The 17,983-nt window shown below is 41.2% G+C and overlaps 1 protein-coding gene across 3 annotated transcripts in view; it reads left to right on the top strand.

Moving 5' to 3' along the window:
* The first annotated feature begins 780 nt into the window (after nt 1-780).
* LOC113055873 (formin-2-like) overlaps nt 781-17,983 on the top strand; it is a 33,781-nt gene continuing 16,578 nt past the window's right edge. The window contains exons 1-8 of one of the 3 annotated variants that reach the window (XM_026222251.1): nt 781-842; nt 2,819-4,477; nt 8,288-8,451; nt 10,407-10,557; nt 12,743-12,760; nt 13,963-14,024; nt 15,389-16,380; nt 17,335-17,476. In XM_026222251.1, the coding sequence (XP_026078036.1) occupies nt 839-842; nt 2,819-4,477; nt 8,288-8,451; nt 10,407-10,557; nt 12,743-12,760; nt 13,963-14,024; nt 15,389-16,380; nt 17,335-17,476 (3,192 nt within the window). In that variant the 5' untranslated portion in view covers nt 781-838. The other 2 variants (XM_026222253.1, XM_026222252.1) reach the window with 2 other exon arrangements.

The following is a 17,983-nucleotide window of genomic DNA, read 5'->3' as shown; positions in this document are numbered from 1 at the left end:
TGCTGTACAAAGTTATATGAGTTTTGTCTAATACTGAGATGTTTGATCAATAAAACCAACTGTGTTTTTGTGGTTATGTTTTATATCACAGGAAGAACAAACTGAAATTTCTTCTGTATAAAAATAACTGTGTGGATTTATTTATCTATTTTTATCAAGTGTTCTTCACCTTTGGAACATCACCAACATACTTAAAACCTCTGTAAATTATTTTCTGTACTGTTATTTTCAAATAATTTACTGTAAAAAAGTTCTTCACTGTCTTTTTATTTTCAATTTAATGGATCCTTGAATTAAAGTATTTTGTAAATCGTAATGACTCCATGCATTTGAAAGGTACTGTAAATATAACAACAGTCCTCTTTATAAATTATTATTAAACTATGTTTTGTTTGAGAACCACCCAAAAAACTTTTTTTTAAATGAATGTGTTCAAATAAAGTTCAGTGATCATGATAAAACGTTTTTTTTATTAAATAAATTAAAATGAATATCCAAGCATTAAACACGCCGACTTTTATTTTTTATATATACATACAAAATTGATAAATAATAAGTCTTCCAAACCGTCCATTGTGTGAAAGGAATATACATACTCTTTTAATAGCATACCGCACATTTATTAAAGTTATTTAAACGGACTCGGATCAAGTTGAACTATTCTCTGTATTAAAGTTTGTCATATTTTACTGGTTTATTAAACCAAGTGTAATGACTGCACCTGGCCACTGGGTGTCGCTGCTGGAGACGCACGCACAGGTGACGCACAGCACAGGTGTCGCATTAAACCTGGCGGCGGGAAAACCGAAAACACACGGTAATGACGGAGCAGTGACTCATGAGTGAGTATCAACACAATCAGCTCGAGCTCGACCGGAACACACAATCAGAATCAGATAGTCAGGTTCGATGTCACAGGGACATTTCGTCCATGTTTTTACAAAGAAACAAACTCGAAGCCGTTTTTAAAATGAAGAGATTTTAACGTGTAGTCGAATTGATTAATTGACTTCACTTTCAGAGTCACGTGGATCCTGAGAGATCTAAGTTAGTGGAGTCAGTTTAACTGTTTTCTTCTGTTATTTCTGTCGAACTGTCAGTCCGTCAGTCATTAAAGTCCACGTGAGGATTTCTCTTACAATCTACGGTCTACGCTGCAGGAGGGCGTCGTGACGTCATCACGCGAGTTCACCGGCGAAGGCCACCAGCAAAGGTCAACTAACAATAATAATATAAATATTTGAAGGATAGTGTGCTTATTTGCGCATAATGACTACTGGCTGGGTAGATTACTTGGTAAAACTTGTAGTCAGTTACCGATTCTAGGATGAAAACCGTAGTTATCCCTCACAATCTTCAACTGAAAACTCATCTTGTATTCTGTAAGAATCTAACTGCCTCCAATAATAATAATAATAATTATAATAATAATAATAAAAAGATTAAAAAGTTATTTAAGACAAACTTTTAAGGTTGGCTTGAAATTTTGGAGTAGTTGTAAAAGCCTGAAAAGTTTTAAACCAAAGTAAAGTTTTAAATTTAGGTGGATGGGTTAGGGTTAGGGTTAGGGTTGATAGATGTTGCTAGCATGTTTCTATATTAGAATCATACTATTAGCATTATGTTAAGATGTTGCTAACATGCTTCTGACATGATTAGAATTTTTGATGAAACATGATTAGCATGTTTCTGGCATGATCATCTGCAGAGAACATGTTTTCAGCACTATTAGCATGTTGCTAGCATGATTTGCATGTCGTTAACATGATGCTAGCATCTATCTAGAACAATAAGCATTTTGTTCGCTTGTTTCTAGCATGATTTGAATGTTGTTAGCATGTTTGATCATGATGTTAGCATTTTGCTATCATGTATCTAGCATAATTAACATGTTAGGATATTTCTTGCATGATTCGCATGTTGTTATGATTAGGGTTAGGTTTTTTTTTGTCTCATATTTTGTCTTTAATTGACTGATGAAATGAGTTTAAATGTTTGACAGAACCTCATGTCTATTTGGCTAATGCTTTCTAAAACTAGATGCCACATGAAAAACTGTAAATCATTTTCTAACATTTTTATCAGTTTATTTAAATATTCTTTTTGTTTAGAAACAAGTGCATTTTATAAATGATCTTTAACCCAGGGTTATTATAGGTATATATCTACATCTAAAGCCATAAAAAACACACATTATTGTTTCTTAAAATAAATGCGTAAAATACCAAAAAATAAATAAATTCAGCTACTTCCCAAGGCAATATTTATATATTTTTTATCTTGATGTACTAAAATAACAAAAACTGGAGAAAAAAAAAAAAAAAAAAAAAAAACACAATTACTAATAAAAGCAGGAAATATAAATAAAAGCAAACAAGATATGAATATAAAGACTTACTCTAAATATTAACAAAACTCTTGAAGAGATTGGTTTGACTTCTGTCAGTTCTTAAAAAAATAACTTTTTTTGTGCTAAAATAAAGTAAAACAAATATGAAAATATTTATAATAAAAAAATGACAAAACAACACAATTACTAAAACTTTTAACAAAAAAGCTGGAGAAAAAAACTAGCATGAAAGCAGAAAATCTAAAAAGAAAATCTGATATTTACCATAATCTCACTGATGCTAAATTTAACTGGTGTCAGTTTTCTAAAAATAACGTTTTTCTTCCCATTTTCATTAAACAGCTCAGCTGAAACCAAATGTGTCAGACAGCAAATCATATTCTTTTTGCAAAGCTAATGTTTTGCTTAGTCAGAAGGTTTATTTCTGCTTGCATTGTGTATTTCTGACGGCTGTGTTCTGTGCTGTAGCTGGTGTGTGTGAGTGTGTGTGCTGCGTGATGCAGCCGGGGCAGATGCTGGAGGCTCCAGGGTTCAGACAGAGACTGCTGGAGGCGTTGAGACGGGGCAGACGACAGCAGTACTGCCTCCCGCACACACATGTCTCACCCTCCCCACACACGCATGTCCCTCGGGGCCACTGCCTCCTGCACACGCGTGTCCCACCCTCCCCACACACATCCTTCTGCAGAGGAGAGGACGACAGCGAGCTGCTCTCTTTCGTCACCGCCTCCTCCTTCGCTCTGCTCTCCTCCTCCTCCTCATCATCCTCCGAGAGCGAGAGCACGTCGAGTGTCCGCTCGCGCAGACGCAAACGCAGACCGTGGAGCCGTCATGGCGTGAGAGAGCCACTCATCATGGGAAATCAGGACGGGAAGCTGAAGCGCTCGGAAGCGGGAGGCGCGGCGGATGAGAGCGCAGCTCACGACGGCACAAAGAAAGGATTCCACGGCAAGAAATCACACGGGAAGGGAGGGGAGGGAGGGAAGAAGAAAAACAAATCCGACAGATCCTCGGTGTTTCCTCACATACGGAAGCGCAAGAACCAGAGCAAGGCGAAGGGCTTCCTGAGCGGATCCAAAGAGGATGCGCTGGACGAGCTGGATAATAAGACGCCCGATCTCTCTGGAGATGAGCTCGGACATTCGGAGAGCAGACAGAACACGCTGGACAGCCAGGAGGAGGAGAAGAAGGTGGCGAGCTCCGGATCCGACACGGACATGTACAGCTTCCACTCGGCCGCCGAGCAGGAGGATTTGCTGGCAGACATCCAGCAGGCCATCCGTCTGAAGCAGGGCGTGATGCTCACGGCCCCCGTCGAGGTTCCCTGGGACTGTAAACAAACCCAAAACACCCCCACCCCCGACTCAGAGCCCTTCACCGTGCTCGAAGCCTTTCCTAAACCAGAAAACGGGCTTGTTAGTGCACCGCGCCTCCCTGAGGAGGACGAGCCGGCTGTGAATGGGCTCCCAGAAGAGGCCCTTTGTGCTCCGGTCACAAAAGAGCCCGAGGCCCCTCCTCCTCCTCCTCCTCCTCCAGTGGTTGCTGTGACGACCAGCACCACCAGCTTCCCTGACCTCACCGCTTCATTCGAGAGCGCCGTGGAGGCCGTGGAAGAAGATGCTGATGTTCCCAGCACAGATACGGTGTCTGAGGCCGACGGGCTCGGGTCCACGGGCTCTCTGGAGTGTGTCACCGTCATCGAGCCGCCCGAAGAGCCTGTCGCACTCCTCCAGAGGCGCAAGAGCAGCGTGTCGATCCTGCAGGAGAGTCCTCTGGCCACACGGCGGATGAAGACTGCGGTCAAGCCGTACCCGGCCATCAACACGTCCTACATCAAAACCACCACGAGGCAGCTGAGCTCGCCCTCCTGCTCGCCCGGGCCCTCGCCGGCCCTCAGCCCGCTCTTCACCCGCCGGGGCCCGGACCGGCCCGAGAGGAGACGGGTCAAGCGTCAGCGCTCCTACAGCATCACCGGACCCATCAGCCGCTCCGCAGACTGGACCGAGGAGCTCCGACCGCTCCCGCCGAAAGCGGCCGGGTCAGATGACTTCCTGGAGTACGGCGGCTCGGAGGGGACACTCAGGACGGGCACACAGCGGGGCTCTGTGACTCACGAGGTCTTCACAGGTGAGAGCTGCACTCCTTCTAAACTAATGTGAACGTCCTTATACACCCAACTTTCATGATGGAGCCTTCATACTTCTAAAAAGCTACTGATGTGTTATAGGCGCTGAAGTTGCATCTCTAAATTCTTCCTATTTCATGCATCATTGTTAAAAATTGTGTTTTTTGCTGGTATATTAAACACAAAGTAACAAAAAGCAATGCAAACTAATTATAGTTAACTAAACTAAAACTAGTACCACAAAATTTTTTTTTACTTGAAATAAAATATACTTGAGTAATATATATATATATACTGTATATTAGTGCTCGCAAACAATTAATCGCATCCATAAAAAGTTTTTGTTTACATAGTGTCTGTGTGTACTGTATATTTGTGTAAATATTAAAAAACACTCATTTAGTACATATTTGAAAATATTTACATGTTTATATTTATATAATTAATACATATTATAAATACACTTACAATGCAAATATAATTTTTTCTTAAATATATACATGCATTTGTGTGTATTTATATAGAGAGTACACACTTATATTATGTAAACAAATTTGTATTTTTGATGCGATTTAATCGTTGGACAGCACTAATATTTAATTTGATTTCAGTTATTTACCAAGGCAACGTTCCTTGATGTACTGAAATAAACTAAAACAGAAGTAAAATTGTGTAGTCATATATAAAATCACTAAAGCACACAACATAATCACTAAGACTTTACCAAAATTAAAATAAAACAGAAAAAAAAGATTCAGAATTTCAGTGATATTAAATTAAGTTGGCATTAACTATTAATTTTAATAATGTGCTAGTACGTGCCAGTTAATATTTGGGTTAATAAATGATTTAGTTGTTAGCTTGTTAACCAGCTAATGTTAAGAAATGGAACCTTACTGTAAAATGTTACTAAATTCTAGTTGATCACACTAATCTAGCTGACCGGTTCTGACCAGTCTCTAGTATACACTTTATAAAATGCTCTGTTTGCATGGAAGTCTGGATGACACAAGCACACTTGCACTGGACACAGTATCCCACAATGCAATGTGCTCGATCTTCCATTTCAAGTGTCATTTAATCAAACAAAATCAGTCAATTAATTCACAAGTTCTAAAGTAACCATATTTTTATGCTACTGACTGAATTAAACGTGATAAGCTCAAGTGACAACAATGTAGCACCAGACTGTTTGAAATGTAACACTCTTGTCTTCTGTAAGTGGTTGGCAGTGTATAAACAGTGCAGTCTGCAGTGAGTCTCTGTCCTGTAGAGAGGCATTATGGGATGGCTGGAGATGTTGTCATGTGTATGAGCAGTAAACAGAAACATGTTGAGTTTGATCCGAGTCCAACACTTAGACCAAAATCAGCAGAGAGCTGAGCAGCATCAGTGTGTGAGAGATGCAGATGAAGCGGCGCGTCAGTGAATAAGAGGATGCTCTCTGTCTGTTGTTCTGCTCCTCAGTATATTCTCTCTCTCTCTCTCTCTCTCTCTCTCTCTCTCTCTCTCTCTCTCTCTCTGTTGTTCTGCTCCTCAGTATATTCTCTCTCTCTCTCTCTCTCTATCTCTCTCTTGTTCTGCTCCTCAGTATATTCTCTCTCTCCCTCTCTCTCTCTCTCTCTCTCTCTCTCTGTCAGTCTGTGTTGTGCTGGCAGAGCTCTTTGTGTTAGAGACTGATGAACCGCTCTGGATCTGAATGAATCCGTCTGAATTCTGATTCCCAGATCCTGAAGAACTCCACTAATAACATGACTTCGCTGGTTCAGCAGGAGCTGCATTTACATGCAATTAAAGAATCTGTTAATCAGACTGAAAAGCCTTCGTGTGATCACTGCAGTCGATCCGATTGAGCCCACTTCAATATCGCTTGAGAAATAATCCATCAAGAAGAAAAAACAGAACGTAAACACTGCATTCTGACGGTTTTCTTAACAGGACTGGATTAAAAGATGTTCAGTGATGCATGTGTTTACATATGTGTTATGTCTTACACTTGTTTATTTACATCTCATTCCTTATGAACTGGTCAGGAGACTAAATATTTGTTTAAAAAGCTCTTTTGACCTCTAAGTCAGCTTTATCTTTTAAATATGCCATGTAAGCAAAACTGGCACTTCTATTATATTATATAATATCTGCCAAATACATATAAAAGCTAATTGTGCTTTTTTCTGACTTTCTTCCCCAGAATTGAGATATTTAGTTTATACCTCTCAATACTTTTTATGTTTATATTTCTGCAATGTATTGTTTATCTCACAGGTTGACCGTCTTCTGCTCAGAACTGAGATATTAACTCTGTGTTGAAGTGTAGTTTCAGCTCTGATTCAGCAGTGTGTTGGTTCAGTGATGGTTAACGTTCTCTGCGCAGGATCTCTGAATGTGTTCTGTTCTCTAGAGCAGATGGTGTGGTGTGATCCGGTCCATTAGTGACGTCACATGCTCGCTCTCAGCCAATCAGAGCGAGGGCAGGTTGCTGGAGCTCGAGCACACGTTTCTCTATTGACTTCTGAGCTCCTGCTGCGCTGCGGATCGATGGGAAACGGATACTGTTGCATAGCTTTCATGGCTGAGGTTGCCAGATTTCAAGAGTTTTAAATCAGAGCCTTTTTTTTTTTCATTAGTTTCTCTATCACACAAACTGCCTTTCTGATTGATTGATCTATTGATTGATTCAAAAGAATCATTCAGTTCAGTCTGTGAGCTCAAATAAAGCATTTCTTCTTTTGCTGTAGAGCCTCATGAATAATTTATTCCCAGTGTTTTTAAGAAATGGATGGTGTTGTGCATGAGAAGCGTCTGATTCGACACACTCTCATGGTGTGTTGTTCTCCTCATCTGGTCCGTGGGGTTAAACACACCGTGTCAGATCTCTGTGAGCATCTGTCCGTCGCTGTGCTCCTCCCTCCGTGAGTCACTGTCTGATTCCTGTCCTGCGTCTCTGCATTGTCTTTCAGATGCATTTTCTTGTGCTAAATTTATCTGACTTCCAAGATCTGCCTAATAAAGCCAGTGCGACTCTATTAAAACCAACATTTAATAACGTTCATCTATACAAATGTGTTGAGTTTAATGGGCAGAACTCCATTTCCCATGATGCACCTCAGCTTGTTTCTCATTGGCTGTCTGACAGCATGTTTAACCGTGGACCCCTCTGTGGTCTTATTGAAATGCTAATGAAGTGAATGAGCTGTTGATGACCAGGCTTGTAAACTCAGGACGCTGTGTGTGTGTGTGTGTGTGTGTGTGAATGACTGCAGGAACTGATGATATCACGGCGAGCTGAAGGTTCAGGCAGGATATTATGCAAATATTGCTATGACAGGAGTGTGCTGTGATCATGTGACTAATGATTTATATTTTCACTGTGGAGACGGTGAGGAGATGAAGCTCCAGCTCAAGCACTGCAGCAGTGACTCATTCACAATCTCACTCACACACACACACACACACACACACTCGTTAACGGTTTCTAATTAAAATCGCCAGCTGTTTCCAAACCAAACATGTTGCTCAGGTTTTGAAACGCAGCCATTAGATTCACATGCTGTTTGGAGTGAAATGCTAGTGTAACGTGTAAAATGAACATTTGAATATGCAAAATGTTGGCTCTACATTTCACCACATACTGGAAAAATGTACAGCCTGAATGCACTGTAATCCGCTTTGGATAAAAGCATCTGCTATATGCATAAATGTGAATGTTGAGTACTGTATGCATTATATGCTAGCATCGTTTCCCGTCAGTGTTTGCATCAGTGTCTGAGTCTGCTGGATGTGTGTGTGTGTGTGTGTGTGTGTGTGTGCAGGCCGGACGCTGTTGGAGCGCTTCTTCCAGCAGCAGGACTCTGGAGAGCCGGAGGAGGCGGAGAAGCTGTGCTCCAGGATCCTGGCCATGGGTCTCCTGCTGCCCTTCAGCGACTGCTTCAGAGACCCCTACAGCAGCAGACCACAGATCGCTCCCAAGTTTGACGTGAGTCCCGTTAGTCTTCACTCTCACCGTTCGGGTTTGAGCATCTGCTTCTGTGGAGTCTTGTTTTCTGTCTGTGAACACACTATTGTGAATGAACACAATACTTGAGGTCGTCTTGTGCTTGCTCTTACTGGCTGAGGCTGGGATCATGTGATCTGCTGCTCATTTGTGATTGGCTCTTACTGTGCCAGAAATAGCTCTGCATCATCCTTTGGTTCCTCAGGAGCAAACAGCATTGCTTTCAGAGATTGTTCTGAATATGCTGGCTGAGATTCGTGAGCTTGAGGTCACAGGTCATCAAATGACTGATGAACCGTGGCATGATTATGAGATTTACAGAAGTAGTCCTACTAGATGAAGTAGTCCTAAAATTTAGATTTGAATTGCATATAAAATTGCGATGCATTTGGGTTAAAATCATTTTGGTTTTAACTGTGCTAATTAAAAAAACTTAAAAGCTTTTTTGTCAGTCATACGTAATTGAAACGGATCAGATATCTATATTGGAAATGATGATGATTGTGTTTTAAATGCACAATAATCAGGTTTATCAGCAATAAATGCAAATGGTTGGATTTACAAATGTAATAGTTGCTTGTCGCACAGCTAACTGTATAATATTGCTAATTTAACTTAACATAACTGTATGCACAGTGAACATGATTTTACGCTTTATTAATAAATGCATTGTATAAATAAAATCAAACGGGTGCGAATGGTTAATAAACTCATGTTTTTGAGTACAGAAAGCTGAACGGTTTTATTCATGCATGCGTGCAAAATGTGCTTTAGTAAGTTAGTTTATTAGTTCATAAAAAAATTGCTTAATCCAAATAATTGGAAGTTTTACTGTTCACGTAAGTTTACATTTTAGGCCTAAATGTGTCTTTGCAGCACAGAAGCGGTCATTGGTATCACAGACGTATATTTGTAGCAATAGACAACGATACATTGTACTTTTTTCTTTTATAGTTTTTTCTTAAATAGTTGTATCTCAGACAGATATTGTCCTCCTCACACACCACACATCACTGGAGAGATGGTTTATGCAGCTTCGGATGATGTATGAATCTAAAGACACAGATGTGTAAAGAGCAGTAATGTTTGGAGTCATGTACAGATCAGATGTGTCTTATTATTCCCGGATGATTCAACATTGAATCAAATCAAAATTGGAATCTGATCGAACGCTTGTGAATCAATAACGGTTACAGTGATGGGTGATTGTTTATTTTAGGGTGTGTGTTTGCTGCAGTGTGTGTGTGAGACCAAAGTGTGTGTTCAGCGTTTTCATCACTTATTTACAGTCGTGGCTCTGTAAATCTGGGCTCTCTGATTGGCTCGTCCGCCGCTGACCGGTTTAAAGCGTCATCAGTCTCTCTCTCTCTCTCTCTCTCTCTCTCTCTCTCTCTCTCTCTCTCTCTCTCTCTCTCTCTCTCTCTCTCTCTCTCTCTCTCTCTCTCTCTCTGTGTGCTGCTGGGGCGAGCGAGAGGTTGTTGCGTCAGAAAGCAACCTGATCTCACTGCAGCATCAGCAGCTCCAGAGAGAACATGGACGTCTCGACACACCGCTGCAGCTGCGTGTGTCTGCTGCGTCACGGATGTGAGGATGCATGCGTGTGCGCTGCACGCGTGCCCGTTGCCATGGCGATAAGCGTGGGCTGAGAGGATGGAGACCGCGTGTGGCGGGTCGTCCTCTGATGGGACGGTGAAGCTCTGGGAGGTTCTGGAGTTCATCAGTAGATGTGGAGAGGACAGAGGAACACAGCTGGACTCATTAGAGCTCGAGCAGGTCTGAGCTCATACAGACTCAGATGCTGACGATTAACATCTAATGATTCCTGAATATTGAGCTTCCTCCCTCGTGACCCTGTGTCCGCTCGCAGGGAAGCGTTCTCCTGTGGTGTGTGTGTGTGTTTGATGAGGTTGTGTGTGTGTGTTCTCCTGTGTCTGCAGCACGATCAGCTGTACACCTGGGCAGCCGTCAGTCAGCCTCCTCCGTCTCTGGAGCGTCTGGAGGGACGTCTGCCAGAACACCTGAAGAACCTGTGGCCCCTGACCAGACCAGGAGCCGAGGACGGGCCCCGACCCAAATACACCGAGGATGGTATGAGAACACACACACACACACACACCACATTATTCAGCTGTGTCCCGTTTATCATATGCAGCCCTGTTACTCCATGTTTTTTCCTCTATTAAAGTTGTGACATCCAGGAACAGGGACACAATTTTTTTTTTTTTTTTTTTTTTTTTTTTTTAAGTAAATTGTAATTTAGTTTTAGTCTGCTATAATATTGTGTTTTTATTTATTCATTTTTTATTTTGGGCATATTGTAATTAATGATCGGCTGATCTTGATTGGTGCATCTCTGATTATAACAGACAACTGAAGGAAAATCCCAAATTCAGTATCTCAGAATATTAGAATATAACTTAAGACCAATACAAAGAAACGATATTTAGAAATCTTGGCCAACTGAAAGCTATGAAGATGAAAAGTATGAGCATGTACAGCACTCAATACTCAGTTGTGTCTCTTGTGTCTGAATGACTGCAGCAATGCGGCGTGGCATGGAGTGGATCAGTCTGTGGCACTGCTCAGGTGTTATGAGAGACCAGGTGTCTCTGATAGTGGCCTTCAGCTCTTCTGCATTCTTGGGTCTGTTATATCACATCCTCCTCTTCACAATAACACACAGATTCTCTCTGGGGTTAAGGTCAGGTGAGTTTGCTGGCCAATTAAGAACAGGGACACCATGGTCCTTAAACCAGGTACTGGAAGCTTTACCACTGTGTGCAGGTGCAGAGTCCTGTTGGAAAATGAAATCTGCATCTCCATAAAGTTGGTCCGCAGCAGGAAGTGCTCTAAAACTTCCTGGTATACGGCTGTGTTGACCTTTGACCTCAGAAAACACAGTGGACCAACACCAGCAGATGACATTGACCCCAAACCATCACTGACTGTGGAAACTTTACACTGGACTCAAGCAACGAGGATCGTGTGTCTCTCCTCTCTTCCTCCAGACTCTGGGACCCTGATTTCCAAAGGAAATGCAATATTTACTTTCATCAGAGAACATAACTGTGGAGCACTCAGCAGCAGTCCAGTCCTTTCTGAAGCGAGACGCTTCTGACGCTGTCTCTTGTTCAAGAGTGTCTTGACACAAGGAATGTGAAGCTGAAACACGTGTCTTGCATACGTCTGTGTGTAGTGGTTCTTGAAGCACTGGCTCCAGCTGCAGTCCACTCTTTGTGAATCTCCCCCACATTTCTGAATGGGTTTAGTTTCACAATCCTCTCCAGGGTGCGGTTATCACTATTGCTTGTACACTTTTTCTACCACATCTTTTCCTTCCCTTCTCCTCTCTATTAATGTGCTTGGACACAGAGCTCTGTGAACAGCCAGCCTCTTTTGCAATGACCTTTTGTGTCTTGCCCTCCTTGTGCAAGGTGTCAGTGGTCGTCTTTTGGACAACTGTCAGGTCAGCAGTCTTCCCCATGATTGTGTAGCCTACAGAACTAGACTGAGAGAACATTTAAAGACTTTGCAGGTGTTTGGAGGTATTTAGCTGATTAGACTGTGACACCAGGTGTCTTCAATATTGAACCTTTTCACAATATTCTAATTTTCTGAGATACTGAATTTAGGATTTTCCTTAGTTTTCAGTTATAATCATCACAATTAAAATAAATAAACATTTGAAATATATCAGTCTGTGTGTAATGAAGGAATATATATGTATTTTTAGTGGTTGCTAGAGTTCGAGGGTCAAATAAAGATGGAAGAGATGTGTTTTAAGCAGATTCTTGAAGATGGCTAAGGACTCAGCTGCTCGGATTGTTATATTTTTTTATGTCTCTTCTATAATTTAGTACTAAACCAAAAATCTGAATTGTTACCTTGTTACCTTAATAATAATAATAAATTCATAATTATTTTTATTTTTATTTTTTTGTGATTTAAAAGTGCTTAATCATGCACATCACAGCTTAAAACAAAAAACCAAACCTCATTTAAAATGGAAAATAAAATGTCTGGGCCTGGTATAATATTGAGTCTAGTCTCGGAAGGTGGATTTTCTTCAGGATTTCAGGTCTTAGTTTGTGTTCGTTCTCAGATTCATGCAGTTATTATAGACCTGAGCTTCAGTACGGAGATCAGTTCCCTCTCCCATTCAGATGATATTAATCAAGCTCCGTCTATTAGATCCACTGAGAGCCTGTGCTGCGGTGTCATTTAATTCTAGAGGGTTCTGAATGTCTAAACTTTGGGTTATTTTTGTTTGCAGCGGTTGAGGAGCAGGAGGGTGAGTAACTCGGTCACGCTCGTGTCATCTGTGCCTTCCACCCATTTCACTGTCACCGGCTGAAATATTACAACAACTCATTTTAGACTTTATCCCCTGCATGCTGATGTTTATCTAATGTAGCCTCATCATTCACTCATCTTCATCACTCACCTGATCATACAGGACAGAGATCCTAGATGAAGTTAGTCCAGAAGTTGGCTTGAGAAAGCCAGCACAGAAAGCTTACAACAGTTTACAACAGTTTTATAAGTTTGACAGTTTTCAGTTTGAAATAGATTCGATTTAAAGATTAAAATCTGAATGTTTTGAAAACAAATAGTCTATTAAAAAACGATTAGAAATTATAGATAGGTTGTTGTTAATGTGTTACTATGCAGTTGCTAGGATACTCAGGGTGGTTGCTAGGTTGGTCTGGATGGTTGATGGATAGATGTGTATTAATTGTGTCTAAATGGATTAAAATATTAAATAGAGAGGAAGCTTCATTTAGTCTCAAGGCATTCTGGGAGTTAAAGTTTGAATAGTCTTGGCTCATCTGAACATTGCGTCAATGTAAGTCTATGGGATTTCTATGATTTTTAATCTTCAGTTTTATGAAAACTATAAATTGGATCATTCTGAAATGATAAGAGTACCTAGCTTCAGATCAGTCTGGAGTTCTGTCCGGAGTTTGGTGGTTCTAGAGTTTAAACTGAATGAGGAGTTCGAGTCGGTGCATTTAGAAAAGTTGTTTCTGTAGCATTTCAGAAAGTTTGCTTCCTCAACTCAGCGTAATAACTTTCTGCATATTGAAGATCAGTGTCATGAGTGTTTTTCTGCCCATCATCCCTTGTGCCATGTCTTGTGTGAGTTCACAGAGATTCTTAGTCAAACATCTGACACACAATAAAAAAAAAATATATATTTATATAATTTATTTTTTGTGTTATGTATATATTTATGTACTTTATATTTTGTATTTTTATATATAAAATGTAATAAATCTTTATTCAAATCCAACTATAAACGGTTTCTAAATCTGGGTTAATGCCAGCATCGCTTCATGCTTCAGTAGTGCTCATGAAGTTCATTCTGTGACTGGATGTGATCACAATCACACTTGCAGAATGAAACCGATTGTTTTGAAGCTTCATTCATAATCACAGACTCATATTTCCAGTCGGTTTTAAAGTGTTTAGCACTGTTTGTGTGTGTTTCAGAGCATCAGGCCATCGTCTCGGACCTTAAGAAACAACAGGAGGAAGAAATCCGGCACATTCAGGTGCGCCCTTGTTTTTGTTTTATTTTTTTTCTCTTTAAATCACATCTGTATCATAGTATTATATTATATATGTCCAGAAAGCGTGGTAATACCATGGAACTTTTTACTATTTTGGTTGAAGCAGCATCGTCACATGTCCTCGTGATAAATCTGAGTGAAATGTCTTTAAATGCAGCAAGTGTCTGTCTGGAGCAGATGGATGGATGGGATGCGTGAGAAGCTCCAGGTTATTGGGCTGATTGTGGTGTTTGTTTCGGTGCCCTGCTGCTGGACTAATGTTTAATCGTTACCAAAGTTTGTTTAATTTCAGAAACAGAAAATAAACATCTGTCATGAGCTCAGGAGAAGTGTGCTTCAGTGTGCACTACCAGCAGAGGGCAGTATCAGAGCATACTTCAGTCCCTCAGACTCACTACAGACAGCTAGTGGACCTTCTGTTCTAACAATGCTTTTACACTATTTCACATTATAAACATGCACACAAGTGTTAATTATAATACATTCACACATAATTAAATGCTTTGTTTAAATTAACTTTTTTATTAATATTTATTTCAAAATTTTATATATATATATATATATTTGCACACAAACACACAATTATTAATTTGTATATTAATTGAAACAGTTGTACACACATTTATTATAATATAAATACTAATATTACACATTTAATTACCTATGATTATATCATTTTGTTTTCATTTAAGCTTTTATGAAATGAAATTCAAACATGTATTATACAATTATTTCATTGTATGCACACAATGACTAATTTGCATTAATGTTAATTTAATTAATAATGTGAATATCTTATCAAATTATTACTATATTTGTGAATTTTTACACATTTTGCAATTAATAGAGTATAAACAATCATGCAAATTATTTTCATAAATGTTGTAAAATTTTGTAAATGTTTTATTTTTATTTGAATAGTTCAAAAAAATGTAAGTATCTTATTTTTATTATTAAATCCATATATATATATATATATATATATATATATATATATATATATATATATATATATATATATATATATATATATATATAAATAAATAAATAAATAAATAAATAAATAAATTTTTAGCCTGGCATCGTGTATACTGATTCAAAACGTCTGTCAGAGCCACTGAGAGACAAGCCGTGTTTCTCATTAAACATCAGTGCTGTTCTCTATTAGGTCCTGTGATTGCGGGCATCTGTTGTCATGTTTTGAGTCAATCTATTCCGTCCATTGTTTCTTCCCACAGGAAACTCATTTAATTGTGTGAATCCAGTGGAAGAGAAACCCAGGTTTCTGTCGGTTTCTGTCTGCGGTGTTCATCTGCTTTTCGTCACGCCTGTCTCTGTCTCTGCAGGAGGAGTCGGTGATAAAGACGGTGCATCTGAAGCAGGAGCACGTCTGCGTGATCGAGCAGCTGGAGCAGACCATCGAAGACCTGCGCTGTAAGATCGCGGAGCTGGAGAAACAGCAGCCTCTGCTGGAGCAGGAGGTGCAGACACAAGACCAGGAGTGTGGAGGAGAGGAGCGTCTCCTCCCAGACGTCTGCCATGTGGACCTGCAGACAGAAATCACTGCGCTGCTGCCGCTGGAGGCCAAATCAGTGCAGACGTCTCCTATGGACGAGAGCTTTAGGTTTAAAGTGCCTCCTGTGGAGGTGCAGGGGCCTGGGAGGAGTGACTCCTCACTGCCATCAGAAACTGAGACTGTTTCTCAAGCGTTTGTGTGCATGTGTCAGCAGCAGCCGGCTTCAGTGCCTCCTCCTCCATCCGGGATGTGTGCACCTCCTCCTCCACCTCCGCTTCCAGGAATGAGCGCTCTTCCTGCACCTCCTCCTCTCCCAGGCAGTTCATTTGCTCCTCCTCCGCCACCGCCTCCTCTCCCGGGAATGGGTGCACCTCCTCCGCCGCCTCCTTTCCCGGGAATGGCTGCACCTCCTCCGCCGCCTCCTCTCCCGGGAATGGGTGCACCTCCTCCGCCTCCTCCTCTCCCGGGAATGGGTGCACCTCCTCCTCCACCTCCTCTCCCGGGAATGGGTGCACCTCCTCCTCCACCTCCTCTCCCGGGAATGGGTGCACCTCCTCCGCCTCCTCCTCTCCCGGGAATGGGTGCACCTCCACCTCCTCCTCTCCCGGGAATGGGTGCACCTCCTCTTCCAGGTGTATTTGCACCTCCTCCTCCTCCAGGTCCTCCCCTGACCTTCGGTCTGGGTTCTCTGCCTCCTCCGCTCCCGATGGGTCTGTACGCGTTAGGAGCACCGCAGGAGAAACCTCCTCGTAAAAGCCTGGTGGAGCCGCCGAGACCCATGAAACCGCTGTACTGGACTCGTATTCAGCTGCACACCAAAAAGTACTGCACTGCTTCACTCTTTTACAGCATTTCTTTATTTTGCACTGATTTACACAAATTGCCAAGCTAATGGCCAAAGTACCAGGCACTGTAGTTTTTAGGGGTGTTTGATGAGGCATCACTGTTGCTCACTAGTGCTCATAGTTAGTGATTTGAGTGATAAGGCTTTCACAATTTTCAGTCGCTGAATCAAAAATAATCTACATACCAGAAAATCACTCATGCCAGACAGGAAGAAAGCCCCTAAAACACCCTAGCAACCAGGATGCCATGCCCTAGCAACACCTTGATAAAAACCAGTGACTCACACAATCGATGTAAATAAGTGTAAGTGATGAACTGATGCAAATGTTTAATCTTTAACACGTTGAATGTGCATTAGATTTCAGACAATAATCAGAACTATTTTTTATTTGATTTTTCTTAAAATATATTTGGCGTTAAGGGGAGAAATTTTTTATTTGTCATTAACTGCATCAGTGCAAAAGATTTTAATAACAGTCCTGACATTAATAAGAATATTACTGCATTTGTTAATTGTTTTCACCTGCACATCGGGTGTGTGATTCACCAGATTCACTTTTAATGTTGGACAGGAAAAAAACACCCTAGCAACCAGGATGCTGTGTCCTAGCAACATCGTTAACCGCCCAAATCATGAAGTCTTTCACAGTGAACGTTGATTAGAGTGTAAATAATTTTATTCTGTGAGCAGAAAGAGTGTGTTGTGATAAGAGAGACATTAAACGAACAGAGCGATGGAGGAATTAATCAATTACCCAGTTTACAGAACGACACCACTGACCAATCACAATCAAGTGTTCCAGAGAGATGCGGCATCTAATCAGATGAGCTAAATTAAAAGCAGTTAATGTTAGAATTGTCTCATTTGCTTTGATTCAAATTCCTCTTCAGATATTTAATATGTTGGTAAAGCAGGTGTTTCCTCCGCAGGGATTCTCATTCTGTCGTGTGGGAGAAGATCGAGGAGCCATCCGTGGATTTTGATGAGTTTGTCGAACTCTTCTCCAAGACCGCAGTGAAAGAGAAGAAGAAGCCTCTCTCAGACACCATCAGCAGGTCAAAGACCAAGCAGGTGAGCGGTTATGTCTGCAAAAGCCCCTTAGCTGTTATAAATTCACTGTAAACCACGGCTTCTTGGGGCATGGTGCTTAATTCCCCCGGGTCAGAATGTTTTATGCTCTCCTGCGAACAGACCGGAGGTTAACCGCTCTAATGCTCATCCAGCTCCGCATTTGCATATTTACGACTGCTCTATTAACATAACACAGGTTTTTTAGTCCCCTGTGTGTCTCGTCTGTCTGAGCGTCAGCGGATGTGGCAGCGGTGCATTCTGGGACGGATCGTGCTCTGAGGTGCTGCTTTGTTAGAAGGTCGTCTGATTGTTGACGTAGTCATGTTTTATACGGCTGTGTCTCATTTGTTGAAGCAGCCGCACAGACTTGTTTAAACAGCCCCACGAGTTTATTAAGAAAGGGAGATGCCGGGTTCCTCTGATCCTGAAGGAATGAGGCTGTTTGAGCTGGTTGGTGTTTGAGATGGTAATTCTGGAGAGCCGTGTCCTTCAGTGATGCTCTCGTCA

This window comes from Carassius auratus, chromosome 37, assembly GCF_003368295.1.
Source record: "Carassius auratus strain Wakin chromosome 37, ASM336829v1, whole genome shotgun sequence".
Taxonomy (NCBI): Eukaryota; Metazoa; Chordata; class Actinopteri; order Cypriniformes; family Cyprinidae; genus Carassius; species Carassius auratus.
This window is presented reverse-complemented; position numbering and strand designations above follow the sequence as displayed.